Genomic DNA, 25,317 nt, shown 5'->3' with positions numbered 1-25,317 from the left:
AGATGCTTCCTACTGTGTGGTGTACATGGTTACAGAGCTGAGGTTGTAAGAGAGGGCCGGAAGTTGGCTCGAGCCTTCTGGGTGAATGGGAGGGTAGTTCCCTTGGAGAATCCCTGCTTCCTCCCTGGGGAGCCAGAGTGAAGACAACCCCCCGGGTGTGGACCCATGTTGAGGACTTAACAGGCAGCTTGTGTGATATCAGAGTCTCTGTAGGCCTCGCTGATCTGCAGAGCAGGAGTCAGCAGACTGTGACCCGGGGCCTGTTTTTATACTGCCCTTAAGCTAAAAATAACATATTTTCAAAGGGTTGTAAAAGCAATATGACAGAAATGAATGTGCCCTGCAGTGTACAGGGCCTTTCAATCTTGGCACGGTTGGCCTTTGGGTCAGATCACTCTTGGTTGTGTGTGTGTGCAGGGAGAGGCTGTCCTGGGCATCATAGAGTGTTCAATGGCACCCCCGATCCCCACTTACCAGATGCCAGAAGCGCCCCTCACACGTGACAGCCCAGTGTTTCCAGACATTCCCAAATCTCCTGGAGGACAAAGCTGTTCCTAGTAAGAACCACTGGACTAAATTACCCCCTGTCTTGCCCATGTTTTCTGGACTCTTGTTCTAGGACGGATGCCTCATGGCCTGAACCACTGAGATGCTTGAGTTGGAGGCTGGTCTAGTTTGTGCCACAGCTGCAGAAATGTCTCCTACCCAGCATCGGCATAACCTGTGTCAAAACCAGATACAAACTGACCCTTGGGGTTGGGATTCCTTTTAATGTTATTTTTAGTTTGTGTATTTTATCACTGCCCTGTTGAATTCTGGTAGTTTAGGTAATCCTGTCAGCATACAAGGGATGAGCGCAAGAATGTTCAGCTTCCTTCTGGGAAGGTGATTTGAGGAGAGTCCTGACGGAACACTTGAGCCCTGGAAGGCTGAAATCCAGTTTCTTTTCTCCAGCTGGATAGACTGGGCTGTTCCAAGTACTGTTATTGCAGTGATAGCTGCAGACTGCCACGGGGCACAGAAGTGGAGAAGGGCCTCAGAGTTGAAACCTGCCCTGGGTCTTTGCAGAGGCCCAGGTGCTCTTGGAGCCTGGTCTCTGAAAAGTGAGTGTAGCGGGAGGCAGTGGTGTCATTTGTGAACATCTGTTGATGTAGGCAGGTGATGGAAAGGCAGGGGACGGTTGTCCTTGCCCATGCCCCCAATTTGCCCTCCTCTCCTTGGCTCCAGCAGGCCTGAAAGAACTCTGTGCAGCTCTCCAGGGGCGGTGAACTTCCTCATGGCAAGTACACAGAGAAGGTGTGCCCTCAAGGGCAGCGTTGGGATGGGGGTGGTTCATCAGGGGAATGGAATGTGTCCCGGCTATTGTTGCCCTGTCTGCCTTGGAGCGCTGTGGGCCTGCTCATGTGCCTTACGGGCTTCCACACTCCCATTCGTGTTTGGTGGGCCCTGGATGACCAAGGGTGAATAGTTTCCACTACTTGTCTGGGCAACAAGAGTGGATTCTAGGGGACAGCAAAAACCAGAAATTCCTGAGAAACCGATTACTCCGCACTGGGTGGGGCTTCAGCCGTTGGTATCTCCGCTAAGTCCCGCGGGAGACCCAGGACCGCAGGTGGGCAGTCCTTAGACCCATAGGCACCTGGGCCAGGAAGAGGGAGGCTGGCGTACAACCGGCGTACCGCTCACGGAGCGGGACAGCCTTCCAGTCTTGGGTTGGCGCTTCTTCCACTGCGCTTTCCCTGGGATAACAGGAGGACAGACCAAGAGCAGCCAAGGTCAACCGCGACGCGGGGCCCAGGGGTCCGGCTGGCCTGCCAGCCTGCGGGGCAGAACCCGCCCCCTCGTGGCTCCGCCTTCCGGGCGCGGCGAGCCCAGGGAGCAGAGGCGGAAGTGTGGGCCTCCCTGGAGGGGCATGAGGCGTCACGGGCGTGTCCAAGGGACTCCCCAATAGGGACCCACTCCGGGGCTGGGCCATGTCCACTGAGGTCAGCGGGAGGGCGGGGTCGAGGAGAACGCTCTCCAATCAGCGTGGCCGGCTAGCCTCCCTGCCATAGGTGGGGCCTCGGGGCTGGGGCGGGCCTGAGCGGGCCTCTCCCCCAATGGGCGGTGGCCCGGGGGTGTGGCAGCTGCGCGAAGGCCGGCGGCGGGCGGCGGCCGCAGTCCCCGGCGCGCGCTGGATCCGGCGGCCACTCCGCAGCATGGCCGGCTTGGGACGGCCGGGCCCAGCGCCCCGCGCCGCGATGCCTGCCTGGAAGCGAGAGATCCTCGAGCGAAAGCGGGCTAAGCTGGCGGCCTTGGGCGGGGGCGCGGCGCCGGTCGCTGGGGCGGGCGCGACGGAGACCGCTGGGCCGGTGACCGAGCCGCTGGTGCTGGCCGAGAGCCTGGGCCCGCTGCGCGAAAATCCATTCATGCGGCTTGAGTCGGAGCGGCGGCACGGGGCGCGGCGCGCCGGGGGCGCGGGCGCGGCGGGGCCCGGAGCGCGGCCCGCGGAGCAGCTGCTGGAGCTGTACTGCCGCGTGCCCGGCGTGCGCACCATCCGCGCCGACAACATCCTCATCATCGAGTCAGAGCCCGGCTTTCCGCCCGCGCCCGCGCCCAGCCCGGGCCTCGGTCCCGGAGGGACGGCCCGTATCCGCGCCGCGGAGGTGCTTGTGTACGAGGCACCGCCGACGCCCGGCCGCGTCAGCCGCCTGCTCCAGAAGTTCGACCCGCCGGCCGCGCCGCACCGCCGTGGGAGCCCGGAGCGCGTCCGCCCCGCGCCGCCACCCTCTCCGGGCCCGGCCTTTCCGCGCGTGGGCGAGCGCGCCGCCTGCTTCCAGTCCGATCCGGAGCGCTGCGGCTCAGGCCTTGGCCCCGGGCCCCGGCGCAGCGGCTTCTTGCACAAGACTAGCAGCAACTCCTTCACTGTCCACCCGCGGGGCCTGCGCCATAGTGCGGGCACTCGCCCACTCCCCAACGGGCCCCTGGCCCCGGAGTCCCGGGCCGGCGCCGCCAACGGCTTTGAGGGCTCCGCGCCTGAGCCAGGCGAGTGGAAGCCAAAGGTGGAGTCGGGGGAGGCCCCCGCCCACCAGTCCCTCAGCCCGGGGACCCCCAGTGCCACTCCAGCCGCGGCTCCGGCCTTGCCCACGCTCAGCTCTTCCAGTGCCACTCCCAGCCAGCGCCAGTGGGTCTCCGCGGCCACCAGCGCCAATGACTCCTTCGAGATACGGCCGGCCTCAAAGCCAGACATGGGCAGAATCCCTGCCGAGAACCTCCAGGCCCGGGCTCTGGCTAGCCTTCGAGTGAACTCTCGAAACTCCTTCGTAGTCATCCCCAAGCGCAAGACATCTGGGGCTCCTCCTGGGGAAGGGAGGCAGTCCGTGGCGCCTCCAGAGGAAGAAGTTGGCTGGGCCTCCCAGCACCCAGAGCATGAAGCCCAGCAGGTACCTGGAGTGGATGGTGTGTTTGCAGGTGGGAGGAGCCCCCCCAGAATCGTAGAGGGGGGCATCCCTGCTCCAGCCGCTGCCCTTGTGGACCCTGCTGTCAGGTGGCAGGGGCCGCCCTCACCACCCCCGTCTCCACGGGCCGCCGCTGAAGCTGAGCCCGCCCAGGGCTTCCAGACTCCTGGCTTGGCCAAGAGCGGCAAGGAGCCTAGGCGGCCAGGGCTGCCCGTCACTTTCATTGATGAGGTGGACTCGGAGGACGAGGCCCCCCAAGAAGCCAAACTGCCCTGCTCCGGGGCTGGTGCGCCTCCCCAGCACCGCCCGCATCCGACCAGGCCTGGGCACCTGTCAGAGCTCCAGCATCGGGGCGGTAACACCTTCACAGTGGTGCCTATGAGGAGGCCAGGGGCCGTGCCGGCCAGCGGCGAGGCCGGGCCAAGGGAGGCTGAGGGAGAGGGGCCAGGCAGAGTTTCGGAGCCCCCTGCTGCTGCAGGGACCTCACTGAAGAAGCGCTACCCCACTGTGCATGAGATCGAGGTGATCGGCGGCTACCTGGCCCTGCAAAAGTCTTGTCTCACCAAGGCCGGCTCCTCAAGAAAGAAGGTGAGTGGTGGGGGGCAGAGTCCACAGAGGGAGGGGGAGAGGTGGCAGGTCACAGATCTGTGGGTGTAGCACGTGGCCTGCTTCCAGGACACCTGGGCTGGGTGTGGGATGGCGTCTACGTGGACCAGAGGGGTCTGGTGGCTGTGTGCACTCCAGGAGAGTCTGGGCTGGGGGAGTCGCTGGCACGGGTTCCAGTGGGATCCTAGGGACCCAGGGGCTCTGTACACTGAGAGGCTGGTGGGGACGGTGGGTCTAGCCAGGGCCGTGTCTTCCTGTTGACTCTCGTGGCTTTTCTCTGGAGTTGGCTGGGCAGTCCTGTCCCAGGTGGGCCCTGGCTTCGAGGAGTAGCCTGGCATGTTCTTCGGGTCCTGGCCTGTGTCCTGGCCTATGCAGGTAGCAGGGGCCAGGGTGGAAGTGGGAAGGGGCAGGAAGCCCTTTGATTTGGATGGGGTGGGACTCCTACTCTCAGCTCCCCAGAGAGCATATCGGCTTCGCGCTTAGCAGGACTTGGCTTTGAGTGAGGGTTGACTGAGCCCTTGCTATGTGGCAGGCTGGTCTGAGCCTGGGCTGAGCTGCTGGGGAGCAATGAAAAGGCTGCCCTCACTGGGGAGGAGAGGCCAGGTGCAGGGCCAGGAGCCTTCTTTGAGCCTCACTGCCCCGGCTTCTTGGTGGCCTGGCACCCTCTGGGCACAGGGAGATGATCCTCATATTCTTCCCAGTCATTCCAGCAGCAGTGTGTTACCCTGGGGCGGATTCCAAGGCCAGCTCCACAGGACTGTGGTCCGCAGGTGCTGCGGGCAGATGCACTCTCCCCGGGTCGGCCTCTCCTTCTCTGCTCGTCCTGAGGCCGCCTCTGCCCTTCGCCTCAGTGTCTTCCATGGGGGGCGCTGACGCGGTGTCACCGGAGCCCCCTTGCCCGCTGTCCTGATGGTGCTGTCTCATTAGACGTGGCTCCTCGCCTGCCTGCTTTCTTTCCACTTCCTGCCTCAGGGTCGGCCTTGGCACTGCCCTTGCTCCCTGCATCACCCTCTCCTGCCGCTCCATCTGCCTGTCAGGCATCCGCGCCCGTCCCCCGCCGCGCTTCCGGCGCCCCCCACGCCTGCCCTGTCCTGCCCGCCTGACCTGGCCTCACCCTCTGTCCGGGCCCTCCGGCAGCCACGGTCACAGCCCCACCCCCATGCCTGTCCTCTCCCCCGTCTGCTCCTGCTCCTTTGTCCTGACCCTTGGCCCCAACTGCTGCTGGAGGCTCTTTTCCCCGGCTGGCCTCAGGCGGTGGAGGCAGTAGCTCCCGCCCTGCCATGCAGAGGGTGGGCCTGAGGCCAGTGGAGGCCACAGAGCTCTCTGGTGAGCCCCCGTCCCAGCCCCACGGCCCTCACACTGGGAGCCTGCCTGCTGCTTCCTGGGTCCGGAGGGCTGCAGCCCAAAGCCTGCGGCAGGGCTGTGGGGGTCGTCGGTGGTTGAGTTGGGGTGAGGAGGATGGGAGGATTTATGGGAGGAAGCAGGCCCCGGCCTGGCCTGGCCCTCGGACCAGCCTGGTCCCTGCCCCGGTGCCAGCCTCAGGGGTTGGGGGTCCAGATGGATGGTGCTTCGCATGGCTGAGCAGTCTGGCTTGGGCCCTGTCAGAGCAGCATGCGCTGCTGCGGGCGGTTTCTGCCTGGGCAAGCACCAGCTGCCCTTTCCAGGAAGAGCGGAACGCCCGTCGGTTGGGACGGAGGCGTGGGGCCGCCCAGCCCCTCAGAGTGAGCTGGGCCACCCCAGCCGTGGCCGCCCCCGTGGCCCCGCCCGCCTGCTGCCCCTGCGCCCTGGCTTCAGCTCGCACGCTCCAGCCAGCAGGGACTTCATCGTTGTCCCGCCCCCCAACCCCGCAGTCTAGGGACGTGGGGGTCCGGAGGCCGGTAAGATGCCGGGGGCCTCCCGGGCGGGGTGGGGGCTAGATCGCCACCTCTTCCAGGGGACAGAGGCTGCCGGTGACACGTCCGTGGAGGGTGCAGCCCTGCCCTGGGCTGTTGGCGCCCAGCCAGCCGTGCACCCGGAGCCGTGCCCGGGGGGCGCACACGGCCCCCAGTTAGCTGCCTCTGGGCAGAGGCACAGAGGCCTACCTCTGGCCCAGGGCCCGCTGGCTGCTGGGGGAGGGGCAGCCACGCCCTTCTCACCCCTGCCCCAGCCCAGGCTCCCTGGGTGGGGCAGCCTCCTGGGGTTGGCACTGCGGGCCTCTCCCCTCCCCTCTGACCTCCTCACTTGCCCATTGCCTGCCCAGCCCAGCATGATGCCCCCAGGGCCTCAGCCTCCGTGTCCAGGCCCAAGCCTCCAACCACCCACCCCTCTGGTTCTCAGGCCCCAGGTGCCACTGCCCTGGGGCACTGCTCCCCCACTGCCCCCCACCCCCCACTCTTCCGTGTGGTCTTTCTAGAGCCTGGGACTGCTGGAGCAGGCCTGGACCCTCCTCTGATGGCGGTCGCGGGGGAGGCTGCCCTTGACTCGGGGGTCTCTCCTGAGCCATCGTGGGAACTCCTCTGGGGCCGTGCGGGGTGGTCCTGTGGGCCCCTGGAGCTTGGGCTGAGTGGGAGACGGTGGGTGCAGGGGTGTGGGGTGCGGTGGGTGCTCACCCCCGGCTGGGACTGCTGGAGCCCAGCTCCCAGCCCAGACAGTGCAGGGTGGACACCGTCCAGTAACCAGCTGGGCGTGCCGGACTGGGTGTGGCGAGGGTGATGTAGGCGGAGCCAGGGCCCACCCGCTGGCGATCCGGGGCAAAGTCCTCGCCGGTCAGCTGACCGGGCTTGTGCGGGTGCCTCTGGCTGCAGCCCCTGCCTGTTCTGTCCGCCTGGGGTCTGGAGACAAGGTCCCCCCAGGGTGTCCTGTGACCCACAGACCTGAGCTCACGCGGAGCCTGGAGACTGAAGGGGGGTGGGACGTGCCCTGCGGCACACCCCAGCTGTCTGAGCCAGGCCTGTGGGCCCACCCCTCCCGTCCGGCCCTTGCCTGGCCAGGCCGTGCCAGGCTCGAGGCCTGCTTGCGCCCAGCCCCCTCGGTGTCCCGCTGGCAGCTGGTCACGCGGACTAATGAGAGCATGCTAATCCACCGGGCCCTGGCAGTGGGCCCTTCCCTGTCCCCAGCGAGGGGGGATGGGCGCAGAGGGCCCCGGGTCCTCGGGGACGGTGTGTCCAGGGGCACGCTCCCTGTGGGCCTGGGCCGGGCAGCCCCTGTGCCAGAAGCCCCTTCCTGCTTTGGACTCCTCCTGGGGTCTTTGGCCCCAGGTCTCAGGGGGGTGGTGGAGGAGGGGTGGCCAGTTGACTCCATCCCCACAGGGGCCACGGAATCACCGCACACAGTTGTCCAGGTGGGACGCTCCGAGTCATGGGCAGCCCCCAACCAGGGCAGACCCCTGTCAGTGGGGAAGCTGAGTGGAGGAGGCTCCAGGTTTGCGCCAGTGTCCCCGGCAGTGGGTGGGCACTTGTGGACTCTGGCAACCACCCTTGTGCCAGCTCTCTGTTCCGTTTGGCCTCCCAGGCTGGAGGGGGGCAGCTGAAGGTCCAGGTGGGGCCCGTCTGGGGACAGAACACCTTGATCCTGCTTTTACCCGGCCCTGGTGGTGGTCTGCCCGTTTCCCTGACCGCTTATCTGTATGGACGGCTGTGGCGAGGGCAGCGGCTCCTGGACTCAGGACCTGCCCAGTTGGTGTCTGCGGGCCAGGCAGAGGCAGGCAAGGCTGCCCACAGCTGTGTGTGCCCACAGGCGATGGCAAGAGCCCCACCCCTTTTTCCGGACCCTGGCTCAGCAGGGCAGTGCCGGCTGCTCCTGGGCAGCCCCGCGCATGTCCCCCGAGGCCGGACCCTCTGCTGCCCAGGATCACAGGCCCGACCCTCTGAGACCCCTTCCCCTCCTGCTGTCCCCAGGCCCTGTGTTCTTCACCCGGGGGCCTGGCTGCCTCCTTGGCTCCTTCCAGGGGAAGAGGAGGAACTTGAGCTGACTGTGGTGTCCTGTGCCCTGGAGTTTAATATTTCGAGTTCCAGTAGGGCTGCTCGCATCTGCCGCAGGCAGGCGGCTCCCGTATTCATTACCACCCTGCCTGGCCGGCCGAGCCCCACGAGCAGGCGGTGGGAGCCTGGCCCTGGGCCCCAGAGAGGGAGGGTCCGGACCCCACGGCCCCTCCCCGCCCACAGCACAGACTGGGCTCGGAGGCCTGTGGGCGGAAAGGATAGGACTTGCTTGGGCGTGGACTCCTGGGGCCTGCTGCGTGGACAGGGTGGGCGAAGACCGTGTGGGCAGTCCTAGTGAGAGAAGAGGGCCGCTGACCCCCACTCCGCGCAGCCTCTGGCTGCCTCTGTCTGCAAAATGGTGACGGCACTCGGTGCCCCCTTCCCGGGCCTGGCACAGGGCAGTTGCCTGACTTCACTTGGGCCCTTGGGGGCCTGGCCCAGCAGCGGTGGTCTGTGCTGAGCAGGGCAGGCAGGATCATCCCGGTGCCTGGCAAGCTGGGACATGAACTCAGGCCTGGAGGAAGGCCCCAGACGACAGGAGGGGCTGCTGGAAGCACAGAGGTGGGCTCCAGGTGTAGCCTCAGCTGGACCTGCTCCTGCTGGGAATCTCAAGCTGGGAGATGTGGCTGGTGCCCTGCCTCCCTCGGGAGGCAGACCTGCGACCCTGGGAACTGCCTTGGAGTTGTCTGGAGACCCCCTGGCTTAGGGCTCCTGGTGCAGCTGGGGTCTGGGCCCTGGAAGCGGTGGTCACTAGGAGTGAGGGGACCCTGGGGCGTGGGAAGGGCTGGGCGGGGCTCAGGCTGCAAGCGACACCCTCGGACTGAGGGTCCAAGTGGAGGGTCTTCTCTGATGAGGAGCAGCCCCCACCGCGGGGCCGATGGAGTGCTGGGCTCCTGCTCTGGTCTGACATCCCACTGTACCCTGGGGGACCCCTGCACCCAGCTCCATCCAGCTGGAGGACCCCCAAGGCCCGCAGTGGGGCCTTCGCTGATGCGCCCCCTGCCCCCAGATGAAGATCTCCTTCAATGACAAGAGCCTGCAGACCACGTTTGAGTACCCCCCCGAGAGCTCCCTGCAAGAGGAGGCGGAGGAGGAGGAGGAGGGGGACGTGGAGGAGGATGCGGAGGCCTCCGGCCCCGACGGCGTGCCGGAGAAGCACCTCATGCTCTTCCTGCCCCGGGCCACATTCGTGAGCAGCGTGGGGCCCGAGAGCCCACGGCTGCCAGACGGCAGCTCCAGTGAGTGCCTGTCAGGGCGGGCGGGCGGGGGGGTGGGGCTGCCCAGGTCGTCGGACTACAGCCACATGTCCACCCGTTTGGCCTGCAGGCCTGTCCAGCTACACGCCGAAGCACTCCGTGGCTTTCAGCAAGTGGCCGGAGCAGGTGCTGGAGCGGACTCCAAGCGTGGAGGAGGCCCCGCCCAAGGAGGTCATGGTGAGCAGGGCCGGGTGGTGGATGGGCACCCAGGGAAGGTGGGAGAGATGGGGGAATTTAACGCCTGGACGCGCCCTTGATTGCCTCCACACCGCTCTCAGCTCACCCCTGCCGGTCAGAACGACCTATCGGACTTCCGAAGTGAGCCAGCCCTCTACTTCTGACCTCCCGCCCCCCGACCAGCACGGCCAAGGCTGACGCCCTCCAGCCTGCCAGGCTGTGCCCACCCACGTGCCGCACGCGCTGCCTGGGGCCTCACAAGGAGGCCGGTGCTCAGGGCCTGAGCTGGGGGGCACCCGGGACTCCTGACTCTGGTTTGCGGCCACTGCCTGTGGGGAGGGGTAGGTCCTGTCAGGTATGTCCGGGTGGAGGCCGACGGGACTTGGGTTTCCCCAGCCCACACCCCCACGTCAGCCACTGTTTCTGATGATCAGCAAGTCTCTCCCCGCCTCTGACGACGGACTCAATAAACAACACTGGATGAGCCGCCTCTACCTTCCTACATGGTCCTGGGCTGGGGAGAGGGGGCGCAGGGGTGCGGTCTGCAAGGCTGCATCGAGGCAGCATGGGCGAGGCCACCCATCCGGGCTCGGATGGAGGAGCAGCATGGACTCATGTGCCCAGGGAGGTGGCCTTGAGTGACACCCCACACCGCGTAGTGTGGCCCAGGCTCCTCCCCACCTGTGGCCCTTGGCGCCCCGCTTCCTCTCCCAGCCACCCTTTGGCTGGGCAAGGGTCTTCCCTGTGCCTGCCCTGTGAGTACCCCCGGGCTCTAGGGCTCCCCTGCCCCCTAGAAGCAGCTCAGTGAGAGCTGTGGTGGGAGGCGGGACGCCAGGCGAGCTTTCTGGGGGCTGGAACTCCATGGGCCTGGGAGCGGGAGCACTACGGCTGTCGGTTCTGAAGGTTTTCCTGAAGGGCCAAGGGCTGGGGGTGCACAGAGAGGGGCCGGGCAGGCAGCGTTGCTGCTTGTTTAGACTGGAAGGTTCTCGGACCCACCAGGAAGGCCGTGGCAAGCTGACCACTCGCTTGGGGTCCTGCCCGCAGGGAAAACTGACAAGAGGTGACAAGGAACGGGAGCGGCTCCTGGCTGGACTGGCTGCCTGTGAAGCCAGGCCACTCAATCCAGCAGTCGAAGGCGTGTCTTTTCCTCTTGGAGTGTTAAAGCCCAAGAGAAATGCCACCTGGCTAGGCTTGGGAAGGAGGAAGGTGTTTTCCTGGAGGAGGGGGCCCAGGCTTCTGTAGACCTTTTCAACTGACACGTGCTTCCCAATCGGCCCGGCCCTAAGAGACAGCAGTTGTGGGGACCCCAGTGGGCTGACAGGCCAAGGAGATGGGCCCGGAGAGGACTCAGGATGGAGGGCTGGGCCCCAGGCTGCACGGAGGTCGCTCGTGACCGGACTGGGAAGCACAGGTGCTGCCCGGCAGCACTCGGAGTCACTGGGCTGGAAAGCAGCTCTTCCCGGGGGCTCTAAGGCCAAGCAAGTCCCCTGGGCCCGGCCTTATGCTAGACGCCAAGACCAGCAGCACCTTCACTGAAGTGTGGCCTGTATGATAGGCTCAGGGGAAGGGTGTGGCAGAGGGTCACAGGAAATGCTCAGGGGCACCCTTACCTCTGTCCCTAAAGCCAAAACCCTGGACAGAGGGAAAGTCACCCCAGGCCCTCTTCTCTCCTTCAAAGGAGCCATATGACAGCTGGGAAGGGTTTGTGTTCTGACTTGAGCAAGGGGTGCAGTTTGCATCTGGCAGCCCTACACTCTACACAGGCAGCAGTGTGGCATGCATCTTTACAAAAACAAACTTTATTGACAGTCACAGGCCTCCAGGGCAAGCTCTGAGGTGAAGAAGGGCCCCAGCCCCTCCCCCACCTGCCTGGGCACCTACCAGCTGAGGGAGGAAGTCGGGATTCCCGCGGTGCTGAGTTTAGACTCGGGGCCTTCCCTGCAGCCCCAGGGGGTGTGGGGGCCCTGCACAGAGCTACCCTCCCCAGAGCCTGCGTGAGTGCAGGACTAAGACCCCCACCTGGTGGGCCACACCCAGGGCCATCCTGTCACCCAGAGCCACTGGAGCTTGGCAGTTGCCTCTCTTGGCACCAAACACAACAAACGGAGAAAGCTGCTTCCCTGAAGAACAAAGATGCTTTGAAGATGGGCTTGCTGGGGGTGCGAACCACAGGCAGGACGCCCACCTGGGGCCTCATCAGCTCTCTTTGCCTCCGCTGCTCTTCTGCTCTGAGGCTGTGGCCTTTGTCAGGTTCCCCGCTTCTCGCTTCAGGACACTAAGCAGAGTCTGCGAGCTCTCCAGGATCTGCGAACAGAGACATCAGCCAGTTAACACTCTTCCTTTCATCAGAAAGTTGCCATGGCCTGGCGCCCTGCTCCCCTCTGAGTATAGCCCAAAGCCCACTGCTCACACCCTGGGAAGCCAGGCCCAGGTAGGCTCCGGTCCTGCTGTTGCTCAGTCTGGAGCCAGCGACACGGTGACAAGGCGCCCACAGTAGGACCCAGGCCGCGCTGTCGCTCCACGGGGGCCTACGGCCTGTCCAGGCGCCCCCGGGGCAGCACCCGGACCCCGAGCCCCACCTTGAGGTAGGCGGCTTCTGTCTCCGCGATGGTCCGATCAAATTCGTTCCGAGAGGCGATCTTGCGCGCCAGGTTCTCGTTGACTCGGGCCAGCTTCTCCGTCAGCTGCCTCACCTCGTTCTGCAGCCTCTGCTTCTCGTCCTCCTCCTGCTGGATCTGCCGGCACAGCTCCTCCCGCTTCTGGCACAGCTCCTCGATGCCTGGGGCGGGCGGGCAGTGGGCGCAGTGGGCGCCGGGGGCCGAGGCGGGAACGGGAGTGCCGGCCCCGGCGCGCGAGGCGAGCGGCCAGCGTAGGCCCGGGCGCCCAGACCAGGCCGGCGTCCGGCGTCCCGAGGCGTCTGGCGTCTCAGAAGGCCCCGCGCGAGCCCCAGTACAGTCTGAGGGGCCGAGAGCGCCCAGGCCCACGCACCCTGCTCGCGCCACAGACGCCGGCTCTCGGGGCGGCCACTCCGCGGCTCCGCCCAGCGTCCGAGCAGCTTCGGCCGGAACAGCCGCGCGCGGCGGGCCAGCGCCGGCCCGGGCCCACAGGCCGGCGACCCTGCCGCCCTCCCAGCCCGCCCGCCGGCCTCGCCGCGCGGCCACTCACACTTGACCAGCTCGTTGTTGTAATTCTGCAGCGCCGCGCCCTGCTGGGTCATGTTAGCCGCCAGACCCCGCCGCTCCAACCGCCGCTGCCGCCCCCCTGGGCCCCTGCGCACGACCTCCGCTCGCCCCGCCCCCGAGTCGCGTCACCGACCCTGCGCCTCTCGCCGCGCACCGTGTGCGTCATCGTCGCGCGCGCGCGCTCAGCCTGGCGTCATCGCGGCGCGCCTCAGCGAGCTGCTCTGAAGGCTGGTGGGCGCAGATGGCGGCGGCGGCGGCGGCGGCGGAGGAGGAGGCGGGCAGTGACGCGGGGCCTGCGCAGGAGCTGCTGGCGGCCTGGAACACCGTGAGCACCGGCCTGGTGCCTCCGGCCGCGCTGGGACTGGTGAGGCCCGAGTAGAGGGCGACGGGCCGGCGCGGGGTGCCTGGGGCCCCGAGCCCGCCGGCGCCCGTCCTGGCTTCCCTCTGTGTTCCACAGCCCTTCCCTCACGTGGGCCTGCGTCCCTGCGACCAATGGCGGCGGGGTTCCCGTGGCCTTCCATCCGCGCTGTCCCTTTCCCGCTTGTTCTCACCTGTCTCCACCCTCTCCGCCTCTGCGCTGCGTCCTCTTCTCCTCACGGTTTTCTGTACTGCAGGCGTCCTCCCGGACTAGTGGTGCCGTCCCTCCAAAAGAGGAGGAGCTCCGGGCGGCGGTGGAGGTGCTCAGGGGCCACGGTCTGCACTCGGTCCTGGAGGAGTGGTTCGTAGAGGTGCTGCAGAACGATCTGCAGGCCAACATCTCCCTCGAGTTCTGGAATGCCATCTCTCAGCGCGAGAACTGTGCGGACGAACCCCAGTGCCTTCTGTTGCTGCTCGATGCTTTCGGTCTGCTGGAGAGCCGCCTGGATCCCTACTTGCGTAGTCTAGAGCTCCTGGAGAAATGGACTCGCCTGGGCTTGCTGATGGGCACCGGTGCTCAGGGGCTTCGGGAAAAGGTCCACACCACGTTGCGGGGCGTCCTGTTCTTTTCCACTCCCAGAGCTTTTCAGGAGATGATCCAGCGCCTCTATGGGCGCTTTTTGAGAGTTTACATGCAGAGTAAGAGAAAGGGGGAAGGAGGCACAGACCCCGAACTGGAGGGGGAATTGGACAGCAGGTATGCCCGCCGCCGGTACTACCGCCTTCTGCAGAGCCCTCTGTGCGCAGGGTGCGGCAGTGACAAGCAGCAGTGCTGGTGCCGCCAAGCGCTGGAGCAGTTCCACCAGCTCAGCCAGGTCCTGTGAGTACTTGGCCTGCGTGTCCTGTGTCCCTGTCCCTCCTGGCTCCTGCTTGCCCCTCTGAGTCCAGCCGGTCCCTGCAAAGAGCTGGTGAGCTGGCTGGGGGTGGTCTCTGCCACTCGCCTTGGTCGCCAGTTCTCAGGATGTGTGTGCTCTGAGTTTATACCTCTTGTCCTTGCCATAGGTGGATCTGTCATTCACCCTGGCTCAGGATTTTGTACTTTGCTTACGCTAAGATTCCATGATTCTAAGTTTTCCGGACTGTGCAGAATTCTGCTGTGCCTACTGCAGGCTCTCAGAAGTGGAATGATGTTTGTTTTGGAATTGAGAAAAGTACGCTTGCTGTTTCTGCTCTGTAGAGCAAGTCAGAGATTAGACCAGTGTGCTGGGCAAACTGCTGGCCCTTCTAGCCTTCTGAGGAGGGAAGGATTCTATTGTCAGACCCAGATCCTGTCGTAGGGGGTCCCTGATTTCTCCGTGGGTGCTTACTTTTGTAAGATATCTATTTTCCTTTTATTTATCTGGCTGTGTTGGGTCTTGGCTGCAGCACATGGGATCTTTTGTTGTGATGCATGGACTTCTCTCTAGTTGTGGCATGGGGGTTCAGTAGTTGCGACATGGGAGCTTAGTTGCCCCATGACATATGGGATTTTAATTCCCTGACCAGGAATTGAACCTGTATCTTCTGCATTGGGAGGATTCTTAACCCCTGGACCAATCGGGACATCCCGTGGCCCCTTATGATGATTTTGTCAATTTGAGTGAAGTGGCAGCCGCGCAACTGTCAGTCTTCTGCCGGGACTGAGGGTGGGGCATGTCCACAGAAGCTTTGTTCTCGGGATTTTCTGCCATCACAGGTCAAGATCAGCACTGAGAAGCAGAGACTGCTACATCTGTGTCCACGTGGCTGGAGTAGTGACGTCTTTAGCTGTTGTTTGAGGGCCGTTGTTAGGAGATGAACGAGGCCTTGGCCTCAGTAGCCAGAGATGCTGACCCCTTGGGGAGAGTGGGAGGTGCCTTATCGGTGCTTTGTCATCTCAGCGGCTTTGCCTTGAATTCCCCGGTGCAGTTTTGCTCCAGCGGGAGGGCTGCAGGAGGCGTGTGCTGAGGGTGCGGGGCGGGTGCGTGCGCTGTGCACTCCACTGGCAGGCCTCTCCTCCAGGCACAGGCTCAGTCTGCTGGAGCGGGTCAGCGCCGAGGCTGTGACCAGCACCCTGCACCAGGTGACTCGGGAGCGGATGGAGGACCGCTGTCGGGGCGAGTACGAACGCTCCTTCCTGCGTGAGTTCCACAAGGTGAGGCCCCGCTGCCCGCGGGCGAGCGGAGGGGCTGCTGGCGCAGCCGACCAGACGCCTCTGCTTCAGAAGCGGGCGCAGTGTGGTGACCTGGGTGAATCAGGACGCTGCTGGTGATTGAAGCTGTCTTGGTGCTGGGTGGAGGTTGGTCATCCTGGGCCCACCCTGGCACCAGCAAGAAAGAACCTGTGACGTGCTTCGTGAGATCTGTGCAGGGTCACATGGCCAGAGGCAGCCCCAAGGTCTGGGATGTCCCAGCGAGGGGCTTTGGGGTGTCCATGCTGTTGGGGCGTGGCCTGGGGGCTGCCCTGGGCTGCACAGCTTGGTGGGAGAGCTGGGCCCAACCGTGGGGCTCTGAGCCTGCCCTGCTTGCCACCCGCCCCACTCTGCTGTGTCCTGTCGCCTGTCTCCTGAGGACGCAGGTGCACTGCGATGCTGAGGGTGGGGGTGGTGTTCAGTGTGAGGGTCCCTGCAGTGGGGTGTAGCGCACGCCTGGAGGCCCCAGGATAGCTGTGCTGTTCTGGGCGGCAGACTGTCCAGGCCATCTTGCCGGTGGCTGGGTGCGCCGTCCATCCACTCAGACGCGGCTGAGAGCGCTCTGTGAGAGGTACTGCGGCCGGAGATGAGCCTGCTAGTGTGCATGGGGGGCCTGGGTGTGTGTTGGGGGAGGCCCTGGGAGGCCCCTTTAGGCCCCCAGCTGCTGATGTCACTGTGCTCTTGGTCTCGGACGGGTGGCCTGGGGTTCCCAAGGCCCAGCCCGCGGCGGGCAGCTGTACCTCTGCCCTGGGCTTGGCCCCTGGAGCCCCACCCCTGTGCTCTCCCGACAGTGGATCGAGAGAGTGGTCGGCTGGCTGGGCAGGGTGTTCCTGCAGGACGGCCCCAGCAGGCCTGCATCCCCAGAGCCGGGCCCCACGCTGCGCCGATGGCGCTGCCACGTGCAGAGGTTCTTCTACCGCATCTATGCTGGCCTGCGCATCGAGGAGCTCTTCAGCATCATCCGAGGTTGGCCCGCCCGCCGGGAGCCCCTTCCCTCGCCTCCACCCTCAGCCTGGGCTGGGGGTCAGGGACACACGGGCCCCGCACAGCGTCCGCATCGGGCAGGAGAGGCGCTGTGTCTGCCCCCTCACTCTGCACTGGCCCTTGGGCTCTGCTCCGCCCCTCTGCCCCTCGGGGTGGCTGTGCTCAAGTGTGTGGGTCCCTGAGGGCACAGGGCCACACCAGGCCCCCCGCCGGGCCTCTCTCTGTGGCCTGTGGAGGTGTGGCCGCTCACCCTCCAGACCTCCATCCAGCTGTCTCTGGGCACACCACATGTGCACATACCAGGACCAGCTCTTGCCCACAGACTTCCCGGACTCGAGGCCTGCTGTGGAAGACCTCAAGTACTGCCTGGAGAGGACTGACCAGAGGCCGCAGCTGCTTGTGTCCCTCAGGGCTGCCCTGGAGACGCGGCTGCTCCACCCAGGTGCTGCAGCAGGCCCACCCACCTTCGCCCTCAGGGCCCAGACCCGGGACCTGCGCGTCACCTGACTGGGGTGTCTACCTCCGCGTCATTGTGTTGCTCGGGGTCTCCCATCCCGACTGCAGGCGTGAACACGTGTGACATCATCACCCTATACATCTCCGCCATCAAGGCACTGCGCGTGCTGGACCCGTCCATGGTTGTCCTGGAGGTGGCCTGTGAGCCCATTCGCCGGTACCTGCGGTGAGCGCGGGGCAGCTGAGGGAACCCCACTTGTGCAGCTGAGCCCCCTGCAGGCCTTGGTGGAGCGAGAGGACGTGGTCCTCTGGGCGCCAGGTGCCCTCCCGGGCCGGGCAGCCCAAGTTGGGCACCTTCCTTTTGCCATTGCTGGCTCTGGGCCTGCAGCTTAGGGTCACCACACCGTATGCAGGCCCAGGGCCAGGTCAGCACAGACAGACACACAGGCTCAACTTTCCCTAGTTTCAAGCTGGCCCAGGGCTGACAGGAAGGATCAGTCTTGTGTTGGCCTTTTCAACCCGAGGAACAGAGCCTCTTGACTGTTGGCCAGGGAGCGCAGCCAGCCAGGAGCCCCTGGGGGGCAGTAGAGACGAGCCTGCCGCCCCCTGGCCCTGCGTGGCCTGGCCCGGGTCTGTCCTGTCGTCTCAGCCCCAGATGCAGGAAACAGTGGCCTTTTAATTTTGGGGTTGGCAATGGAATGATGGTCTTGCCTTTAACACGTGACTGTTGGGTGCTGCCTGCGGGGGTTGGTGGGGTCACGGGGTTAGCTGGAGCAGGCAGCGAGGGCTCGTGTCCACCAGGACGCGGGAGGACACGGTGCGGCAAATCGTGGCGGGGCTGACTGGGGACTCGGATGGGACGGGGGACTTGGCTGTTGAGCTGTCCAAGACGGACCCTGCGAGCCTGGAGACCGGGCAGGACAGCGAGGATGACTCTGGCGAGCCGGAGGACTGGGTCCCTGACCCCGTGGACGCAGATCCAGGTCAGCGGCGGGCAGCCCTGCGAACCCCGGGGTCATTGGGGGACCCAGTCGGGTTGGAGCTCTGGCCTCCAGGTTGTCGTTGCATATCTTGAGCTTGAGGAGGTCCTTGGTCCGTGCCCGACCTGGCCTGGTTCCCCAGGGGTTTCCCCTGGCCAGCTGGGCCCACGTGGGCGGTGCCCCCATCAGAGCCCTAGGGCTTGCCCTGCCTGCCACGCCACACCCCACACCCCCCCGCCCCGGCCCTGCTGCTTCCGCTGAAGGAGGGGTGGGTTTCTGCATATCTGCACCAGGGACCCAGAGCCAGGCTTCACATGGGGGTGCAGTGGTGCAGATGGTGCCGCCTCCGTGTCTGAGGTGCCCGTGTGCCCGGCCTCCAGGGAAGTCCAGCTCCAAGCGGCGCTCCTCGGACATCATCAGCCTGCTGGTCAGCATCTATGGCAGCAAGGACCTCTTCATCAACGAGTACCGCTCGCTGCTGGCCGACCGCCTGCTGCACCAGTTCAGCTTCAGCCCCGAGCGGTGAGGCCTGTGGGGGGTGACCAGCGTCCGAGGGAGGCGTGGCCCTGTCTCCAGACAGTTGTCCTCTGTCACGGTCCCCAGGCCTGGCAGGGACCAGCTTGTGCTCGACCACTGCCCCGGGTGCCTGGGGACCGCCCAGGAACGTGGAGTGGCCGCTCCTGGGGCTCCCGCCTGGCCTCCTGGGCTGGGGACCTCCCTGCTCAGGGGACGGGGTTGCAGGGCAGCGGGTGTTACCTGCAGGGGCTGGCTGGGGCAGAGGTGCTGCGCCCCTCAGAGATGCATCCTTGCAGGGAGATCCGTAACGTGGAGCTGCTGAAGCTGCGCTTTGGCGAGGCCCCGATGCACTTCTGTGAGGTCATGCTCAAGGTGGGCGCCCGGGCTCCACGCAGCCACCTGGTCCCCACCCCCGCCCAGACCCTCAGGAGGCCCGTCTCCCCAGGACATGGCGGACTCGCGCCGCATCAATGCCAACATCCGGGAGGAGGACGAGAAGCGGCCCGCCGAGGAGCAGCCGCCCTTCGGAGTCTACGCTGTCATCCTGTCCAGTGAGTTCTGGCCGCCCTTCAAGGACGAGAAGCTGGAGGTCCCCGAGGACATCAGGGAGGCCCTGGAGGTCTATTGCCGGAAGTACGAGAAGCTGAAGGTAGGGCCGCGCCGCTGGGAGTCCTGTCTGTGCTCTGGGACCCATGCCCTCTGCTCTCTCCCGGGACCCGCATGTGCGTGCGCGCGCCTCTCCGTGTGTGCCTGCCCGTCTGTGTGCGCGCTCTGCGCTCTGCCGTGCCTGACGCTAGCGCAAGGCTCGACCCTGCGCTGCCTCTGCAGCATCCACCCGCTTGTTCTCAGAACCCGGGGCTGGCGGCCATGCTCAGCCCAGGACACCCGCCGAGTCCCCTCCGTGGGTGTCTCCAGGGAGTCTCCTGGCTTCTCTTGGGGTGTTTGGTGGCTCCTCCAGGTTTGCTGCGAGCTGGCGCCAAGGAGGGCTGGGTGCAGCTGCTGAGGCTGAGGACCCGAGGTCCTGAGTGGGGACAGGCTCAGCGCTGGAGAGCTGATCCCAGGGGCTTCCTTCCAGAGCCAGGGGAGCCCGCCTGCGCGCCCCACCTCAGCCCCGCACACCCCTGCCTGGCTGAAGACGTCTGAGGGGCCCTCCCCAGCCTCCCTCTGTGCCCCAACCCACCTGTCAGGGGAGGCCCCGCCGGCTTCCTCCAGGGCGTCCCCCTGGCTCTGAAGGCGGACTCGGACACGGCCCCTGCTCAGGCTGGTGCGCCTGATGAGACGGCTGCCCTGCAGCTGGATGCTGGAGCGCCTGAGGGGAGCTGGGGCGATGCCACGGGGCCTCTGCTCACCCCAGCGGGTCTCCTGCCTGAGGTGCCGCACGTGTGGGGGTGCTGTGCCCTCTGCTGCTGGCCACACAGCTGCTCCGCGCAGACCCTAGCTGGAGTTGAAAAGGTACGGTTTGGAGCCGCAGCGCCTGGTTAGGACCTGGCTAGCTGCCGACCGTGGAGAGCTTCAGCGTCATGCCCCCTTCAGAGCCGTGGGGGCTGTAGGCAGCGCTTGGCCCAGTCACCCCACCGGTGTCCCCGGTGGCAGCCGCGACAGAGCCCACAGACAGGTGCCTTAAACATGACGGAGACCTGCTTCCTCAGTGGTGGCATCTGTCGAGGGCATCTGTGATGCCAGCAGAAACTCGAGTCAGGGTGTTAGCAGGGCCGCGCCCCCTCCACAGGCTCCGAGAGAGGATCCTCTGGCCTCGCGGTGGCCGAGCGCCAGGTGCTCCTGGCTGTGGGTGTGTCACTCTGAGCCCGGCTTCTGTCCCCCGGCCTCTCCCCAGTGTCTGTGTGCAGAGTTCCCTCTTCCTCCGAGGACCCCAGGCCCCATTCCGTGTGACCGCTCCTTAGCGAGCTGCCTTTAGGGACCCAGGCTGGCGTCCCTGGCCTGCTGCTGAGGCCTCAGCCTGTGGGTGTCCATGCAGGTGTCTGCATCCAGCGCCCGGACCGGGGCGCCCACGCCTCTCCTGGGCCCCTGTGCTGGCTCCGGGACACCATGGGCTGATGTGGCCTTGACACAGCTCACCTCTCGGGCCCCGTGGCCCACAGAGGGCGTGGCCTTGACACAGCTCACCTCTCGGGCCCCGTGGCCCGCAGAGGGCGTGGCCTTGACACAGCTCACCTCTCGGGCCCGTGGCCCGCAGAGGGCGTGGCGTGGTGTGCTCCTCTGGGCTTGCCGGTCCTCCTCAGTCTCTCCCTCGATTCACACAAGCAGTGAGGAAGCCGCAGGCTGCACCTCTCACACTTCTCTTGGAACTCTCAGCCCAGCGTTCCGTGTCTCCCTCCAGCCCTGCTCGCCCCAGCAGAGCTCGTCTCTGCCGCTCTTTCAGCGGTCGCCTTGCAGTCGTTTCCAGTGGCACTGCAACAGGCCTCACTGGAAGGGCCTATTTGGTCGTGTTTCTCCCGGTAGTCTCCCCGGGGCAAACCCAGCTTTCACAAGCACGCAGCTCAGAACGTTCCAAGTCCTCCCCTCCTCCAGCACCACAACCACAGCCGTGTTTCTGGGGAAGGTGTTTGCTCCAGTGGCACCCTCCGCCCGCGCTGAAGTCCACTGCCGTCCTGTGGGGCCGTGACAAAGCCTGCTTGCCAGGTGGCAGAGCTGTAGGACCTGCTCCTGGCCCCACAGGCCCGGTCTACGATGGAGGGCGGGGCGCGGCTGCAGGGGAGTCCCTCCCCCATCTTCCACCTCCACTCTGCTTCCCGTGTCTGCGTACCACCCTCCCTCTGACAGGTACAGCGGTCTATTAGGTTAGGTGCCGCGTCGCTCCCAGACCTCGTCTTCCCTACTGACATCCGCAGGTCAGGTCACATTCTGAGGTCCTGGGATCAAGACGTGGGCATGTCTCATGGGGACAAGGTGGCGTGGCTGTTGGGTGCTGCTGGCAGAGGGGAGGGAACTGGACCCCCACCGGGTGCTCGTCTGGCCGCCAGTGCAGCTGCCACCTGCCGGGTGGGGACTGGAGCCCTTCCCCGCCTGCTCCCGGACCCGCCAAACGACCTGCGCTGACCCCGCCCTCCGCAGGCCATGCGCACGCTCAGCTGGAAGCACACGCTGGGCTTGGTGACGATGGATGTGGAGCTGGCTGACCGCACCCTGTCCGTTGCCGTAACCCCCGTGCAGGCTGTTGTCTTGCTGTATTTCCAGGACCAAGGTGAGCTCCCCAGCCCTGCCACACCCCCATCCCTCGGCCACGCCCCGCCTCCGGAGGAGGCCCTGCCCGTCCCGCCAAGCTGGGCCCGTGAGGCCGAGGGGCACAGTCGAGCCCGCCTACCCACACCACGCCGCCTGTCCGCAGCCAGCTGGGGCCTGGAGGAGCTGAGTGAGGCGGTGAAGATGCCGGCCGCGCTGCTGCGGCGCCGCCTGTCCGTGTGGCTGCAGCAGGGCGTGCTGCGCGAGGAGCCGGCCGGCATCTTCTCGGTGGTGGAGGAGGAGCGGCCGCAGGACCGGGACAGCATGGTGCTGGTCGACAGCGATGACGAGAGCGACTCGGGCCTGGCCTCGCAGGCTGACCAGAAGGAGGAGGAGCTGCTGGTGCGCCTGGCCCGCCCGCTGGAGCGGGGGGGTGGGGGGGGGCGGGGCAGGTCGGCCTAACCGAGGCTGTTCCCCCAGCTCTTCTGGACTTACATCCAGGCCATGCTGACCAACCTGGAGAGCCTGTCGCTGGAACGCATCTACAGCATGCTGCGCATGTTCGTGGTCACCGGCCCCGCGCTGGCCGAGATCGACCTGCAGGAGCTCCAGGGCTTCCTGCAGAGGAAGGTGCGCGACCAGCAGCTTGTCTACTCCGCCGGCGTCTACCGCCTGCCCAAGAGCTGCGGCTGAGCCGCGCCAGGCCCCACCCACCCCCAGACTGCGAGTAAAGAGATGGTTCTTCATCCTCCAGTGTCCTGTCGGTTCTGTGGCCCCAGGGACGCGTGCTCAGGCCCTCCCCCGCCACCGACTCTGGGCGTGTGCTCCAGGTCTGCACACTGGCCTCCCTGCAGCCAGGCAGAGCGGGTTCCCCCAGCAGGTGGGGGCTGCACACCTGTGTGGGCTCCAGGCCGGGAGGAGTCCTGGCATGTGATTGTCTGGTCACCGTGGCCAGTGGAGGCCCACGTCAGGCTCGTGGCTCTGGCCAACGGGAGGCTGGCCAACTGGGAAACAGACCTCCTGGATCTCCCCCCAAGGGTCCCCAGCTCTGGCCTTTGAGAGAACTCCTCGGGGTCCCCCTCCCTCTACCCGGCCTGAGGGTCCAGCCCCCCAGTGCTCGGCTGAGAGCCCCAGGGTGGCTCCTGTGGCCCCGGGGTGCTGTCAGAACGTGTGAGGTGGGTGGGCAGACAGGCGGCCCCTGGGAAGCCGAGAACTCGTGTCTGCAGCATGAGCGGTTGCCAGTGTCCCCGCTGTGGTCCAGCAGGCAGTGTTGGGGTCTGACAGGCGTGCTTTCCGAAAGACCCACCCCTCCCACACCCCTGAGGTGTGGTCGGGGGCACCCGGGGGCCTGGCTGTTCCCCTCTGGAGAGGCTGGGCCCAGGGAGGCAGCCACCCCCAGGGTTGTGCACAGGCCCTCTCCAGCCACTCTGGGGGCCCAGCTCCCGGGAGGCGGTGGGGTGGGTGTTGGCGGTGCCAGGCCCGAGGCCTTCAAGCTGTGCTGGCCACCACAGCCCAACCTTCATCCATCCAGCTTATCTGGCTGGACTCGCTCAAGCCTGGTGGCACTGTTCCCCAGGTGACCAAGGCCCTTCAGGACAAGTGTCTCCACTGCCCCCTCCTCCACAGGGCACCCCCGGCCCCCAGGACCCCCTGGCTCCCTTAGTCTGCGCCCCGGCGCCCCCACCCATCCTGTCCTGCTCGAGGGCCAAGTGCTGGTTCTGCTTCCAGGGCTCTTCTCTTTTTTTTTGGCCACACCAAGAGTCATCTGGGGTCTCAGTTCCCCGATCAGGGGCTGAACCCCAGCTGTGGCAGGGGCCCCCGGAGTCCTGACTGCTGGGCCACCAGGAGCTCGCTCTAGGACGCCTCCTTATGCCCCAGGGTGGGGCTTCCCGCGGGGTTTGAAGGAGGACGTGGAGGGCCTAGCAGAGCCTGAGCGGTCTGCGGACTCTGAGAGGCCAGCAGGTGTCCCCCTTGGACTCGGCCTGCTGGGGGGCTGTGCTGTGGTCACGGGAAGAGGACTTCCTGCCTGGCACTGGGCTGGGCCTGTCCTCGTCCTAGACTGGGTGAAACTGGCTGGACCGGCCTGGCAGGGTGGCAGGTGGCATTGCCGGCCCCTGGGCGTGGACACACCTGCCCCGAGTCCCTCTGGACTCAGTTTGTGGATGAGTGTGGTGAAACCCAGCGTCTCAATTCCCTGCCTCACTCATCGGGCGCAGAGGTGTGCCAGGAGCCGCCCCCAGGAGGTGGCACCGTGCGAGGGTCAGGGAGGGCCCCGGCGACCAGGGCTTGGCTGCAGCCCCCAGTGCCCTGGAAGGTCAGGTGTGGGACAGGCCTTTCCTCCTGCAGCCTGAGTTTTCCTGGCAGGCCCTTAGGGGAAGAGGGGGAGGGCTGAGGTTAACCTTGACCTCCCACAAGCCGCACCTGCCTAGTGTGTGGGAAGGTCACACAGGGAACAGACTGCAGAGCTGGCCATGAGTTCTAACTAATGACACAAATAACCCAGAGCTCCAGACGCTTCGTAGTGGTTTCAGAGCTGCCTGCTCCTCAAGGGTGTTCTGCACACACTGCCGGGTCCAGGCCCAGGCCTCCTGCTTGTCTCAGTCTTGGGGGGAGAGTGGTGACATCAGTCAGCTGCACCCCAGGCCACTGCCCTCCCCCGCCACCAAGCTGCTGCAGCCCTCTGACAAACGGAGGCTGGGGCTTGCCTGCTGTGGCCCTCTGGCTTTCCAGGCTGCCGCCTCCCTGACCCCAGGGGCCCAAGTACAGGTGGTACCGCTTCCCGTGGTCTTCCCCCAAGGCCAGGGCAGCCCCCTGCCGCCCCTCCTCAGATGGCCAGGGCACTCCAGGCCGCCCTACCAGCCCTGTCCATCCTGGGGCCGCCCACCCGGGGCTCCCTGAGGCCCCCAGCACCCAGGGCAGCGAAGCTCCATGTGAGGCCCTGCCCCCACCCTCCTTGCCTCACAGCTCCATTGTGAGGTCAGCGCCTTCCGCCGAGCTCCGGCCAGAGCTGTGCGGCGGGCCGCGGGCTGGACATGGCCGCCTGTCCCCAGCCCGACTCCTGCCTGCTCAGCGGCCCCCTCGGCCTCATATGTCTGTCCCTTTTGCTCATCCCTGCTGCAGGTGCGGCCTCCCCCAGCCCCGCCCCGGCCCGGGCCCCGCCCGCACCCATCCAGGCCCAGGGGCCACGGGGGCAGGGTTCAGGGGTCAGCCACTGGCAAGTGACGCGGGCCCCTCGGCTGCCCGGCCGTGTCTCTGCAGCCGGAACCTACTGCGAGTGCAGCCTTGGCCTCAGCCGCGAGGCCCTCATCGCCCTGCTGGTGGTGCTGGCGGGCATCAGCGCCAGCTGCTTCTGTGCCCTCGTCATCGTGGCTGTCGGTGTCATTCGAGCCAAGGGGTGCGTGAGTCCAGGGCCGACTGGCAAGGTGGGGGGGGGCTGTGGGTCAGGCTGTCCCCCCGGGCTCCCGGGCTCACCGCGTGAAGTCAGCAGGGGCTTGGGAAGGACGTCTCCCAGGCTGGGATGGGGAAAGGTGTGTGGGGGCACCTCTGGAGGCAACCACGTTGGTCACAGACTCACGCCTTACCTTTGTCCCCCCCACCCCAGTGAAACGTGCCCTGAGCACATGGACAGCAGGTGAGTGACCCCAGGGGAGGGCCCCGAGGGTGAGCTGGGCCCCTGGAGGCGGAGGCCACCTGGGAGGCAGAGGCCTGGGTGGTTGGCGCTACCCGCAGCCAGCCTGAACTGGGCCGTGGTGCGCAGGATGGTGGGGCACTTCGGGGTGCAGGAAGACCATATGGACCTGCGCACGGTGCATGTGGAGTCCCACCTCATGGACCCCGACATGGTGGTCCCCATGATGCGGCCCCTGGAAGAGCATGGCCTGATGACCATCACCATGGACTCGACCCTGGAGGAGCCGCCCCCCCAGCCTGAGTAGGGCTTCGGGCGTGGGGGGAGGGGGATTAAACAGTATTTAGTTACTCTGTGCAGTCCTCCCTGGGCCCCTCTGGGGGGCGTCTG

At 66.0% G+C, this 25,317-nt stretch overlaps 4 protein-coding genes across 7 annotated transcripts; 3 read left to right on the top strand and 1 right to left on the bottom strand.

Moving 5' to 3' along the window:
- Positions 1-63: 63 nt before the first annotated feature.
- TPRN (taperin) lies at positions 64-9,919 on the top strand. The gene is made up of 4 exons (XM_070456326.1): positions 64-4,025; positions 9,012-9,240; positions 9,329-9,435; positions 9,537-9,919. The coding sequence occupies exons 1-4, from the start codon at positions 2,100-2,102 to the stop codon at positions 9,597-9,599; spliced, it is 2,325 nt and encodes a 774-aa protein (XP_070312427.1). The 5' UTR covers positions 64-2,099; the 3' UTR covers positions 9,600-9,919.
- A 1,297-nt stretch (positions 9,920-11,216) lies between these two features.
- On the bottom strand, positions 11,217-12,734 carry SSNA1 (SS nuclear autoantigen 1). Its single transcript, XM_020888482.2, has 3 exons — positions 12,601-12,734; positions 12,015-12,214; positions 11,217-11,739 (listed from the first exon to the last, which is right to left on the bottom strand). The coding sequence occupies exons 1-3, from the start codon at positions 12,650-12,652 to the stop codon at positions 11,632-11,634; spliced, it is 360 nt and encodes a 119-aa protein (XP_020744141.1). The 5' UTR covers positions 12,653-12,734; the 3' UTR covers positions 11,217-11,631.
- Positions 12,735-12,821: 87 nt separating this feature from the next.
- ANAPC2 (anaphase promoting complex subunit 2) lies at positions 12,822-22,047 on the top strand. Of its 4 annotated transcripts, XM_070456314.1 has the most exons (14): positions 12,823-12,981; positions 13,232-13,854; positions 15,015-15,147; positions 15,975-16,149; positions 16,490-16,609; positions 16,732-16,849; positions 17,425-17,606; positions 17,984-18,125; positions 18,416-18,491; positions 18,565-18,768; positions 21,192-21,321; positions 21,466-21,498; positions 21,578-21,701; positions 21,780-21,909. In XM_070456314.1, exons 1-14 carry the CDS (start codon positions 12,859-12,861, stop codon positions 21,808-21,810), a joined length of 2,214 nt encoding a protein of 737 aa, XP_070312415.1. In that variant the 5' UTR covers positions 12,823-12,858; the 3' UTR covers positions 21,811-21,909. The 4 variants fall into 4 exon arrangements, with proteins under 4 accessions (XP_070312424.1, XP_070312420.1, XP_070312415.1 ...); XM_070456323.1 differs by lacking the exon at positions 21,780-21,909 and having other exon boundaries at positions 12,822-12,981; positions 21,470-21,498; positions 21,578-21,595; XM_020888405.2 differs by having other exon boundaries at positions 21,466-21,701; positions 21,780-22,047.
- A 2,253-nt stretch (positions 22,048-24,300) lies between these two features.
- TMEM210 (transmembrane protein 210) lies at positions 24,301-25,277 on the top strand. The gene is made up of 4 exons (XM_020888404.2): positions 24,301-24,419; positions 24,558-24,693; positions 24,901-24,930; positions 25,057-25,277. Exons 1-4 carry the CDS (start codon positions 24,332-24,334, stop codon positions 25,232-25,234), a joined length of 432 nt encoding a protein of 143 aa, XP_020744063.2. The 5' UTR covers positions 24,301-24,331; the 3' UTR covers positions 25,235-25,277.
- Positions 25,278-25,317: the final 40 nt, after the last annotated feature.

The sequence above is a fragment of the Odocoileus virginianus genome, chromosome 2, assembly GCF_023699985.2.
Source record: "Odocoileus virginianus isolate 20LAN1187 ecotype Illinois chromosome 2, Ovbor_1.2, whole genome shotgun sequence".
NCBI lineage: Eukaryota > Metazoa > Chordata > Mammalia > Artiodactyla > Cervidae > Odocoileus > Odocoileus virginianus.
The sequence above is the reverse complement of the archived record's forward strand: the minus strand, read 5'-3'. Positions and strand labels throughout refer to the sequence as shown.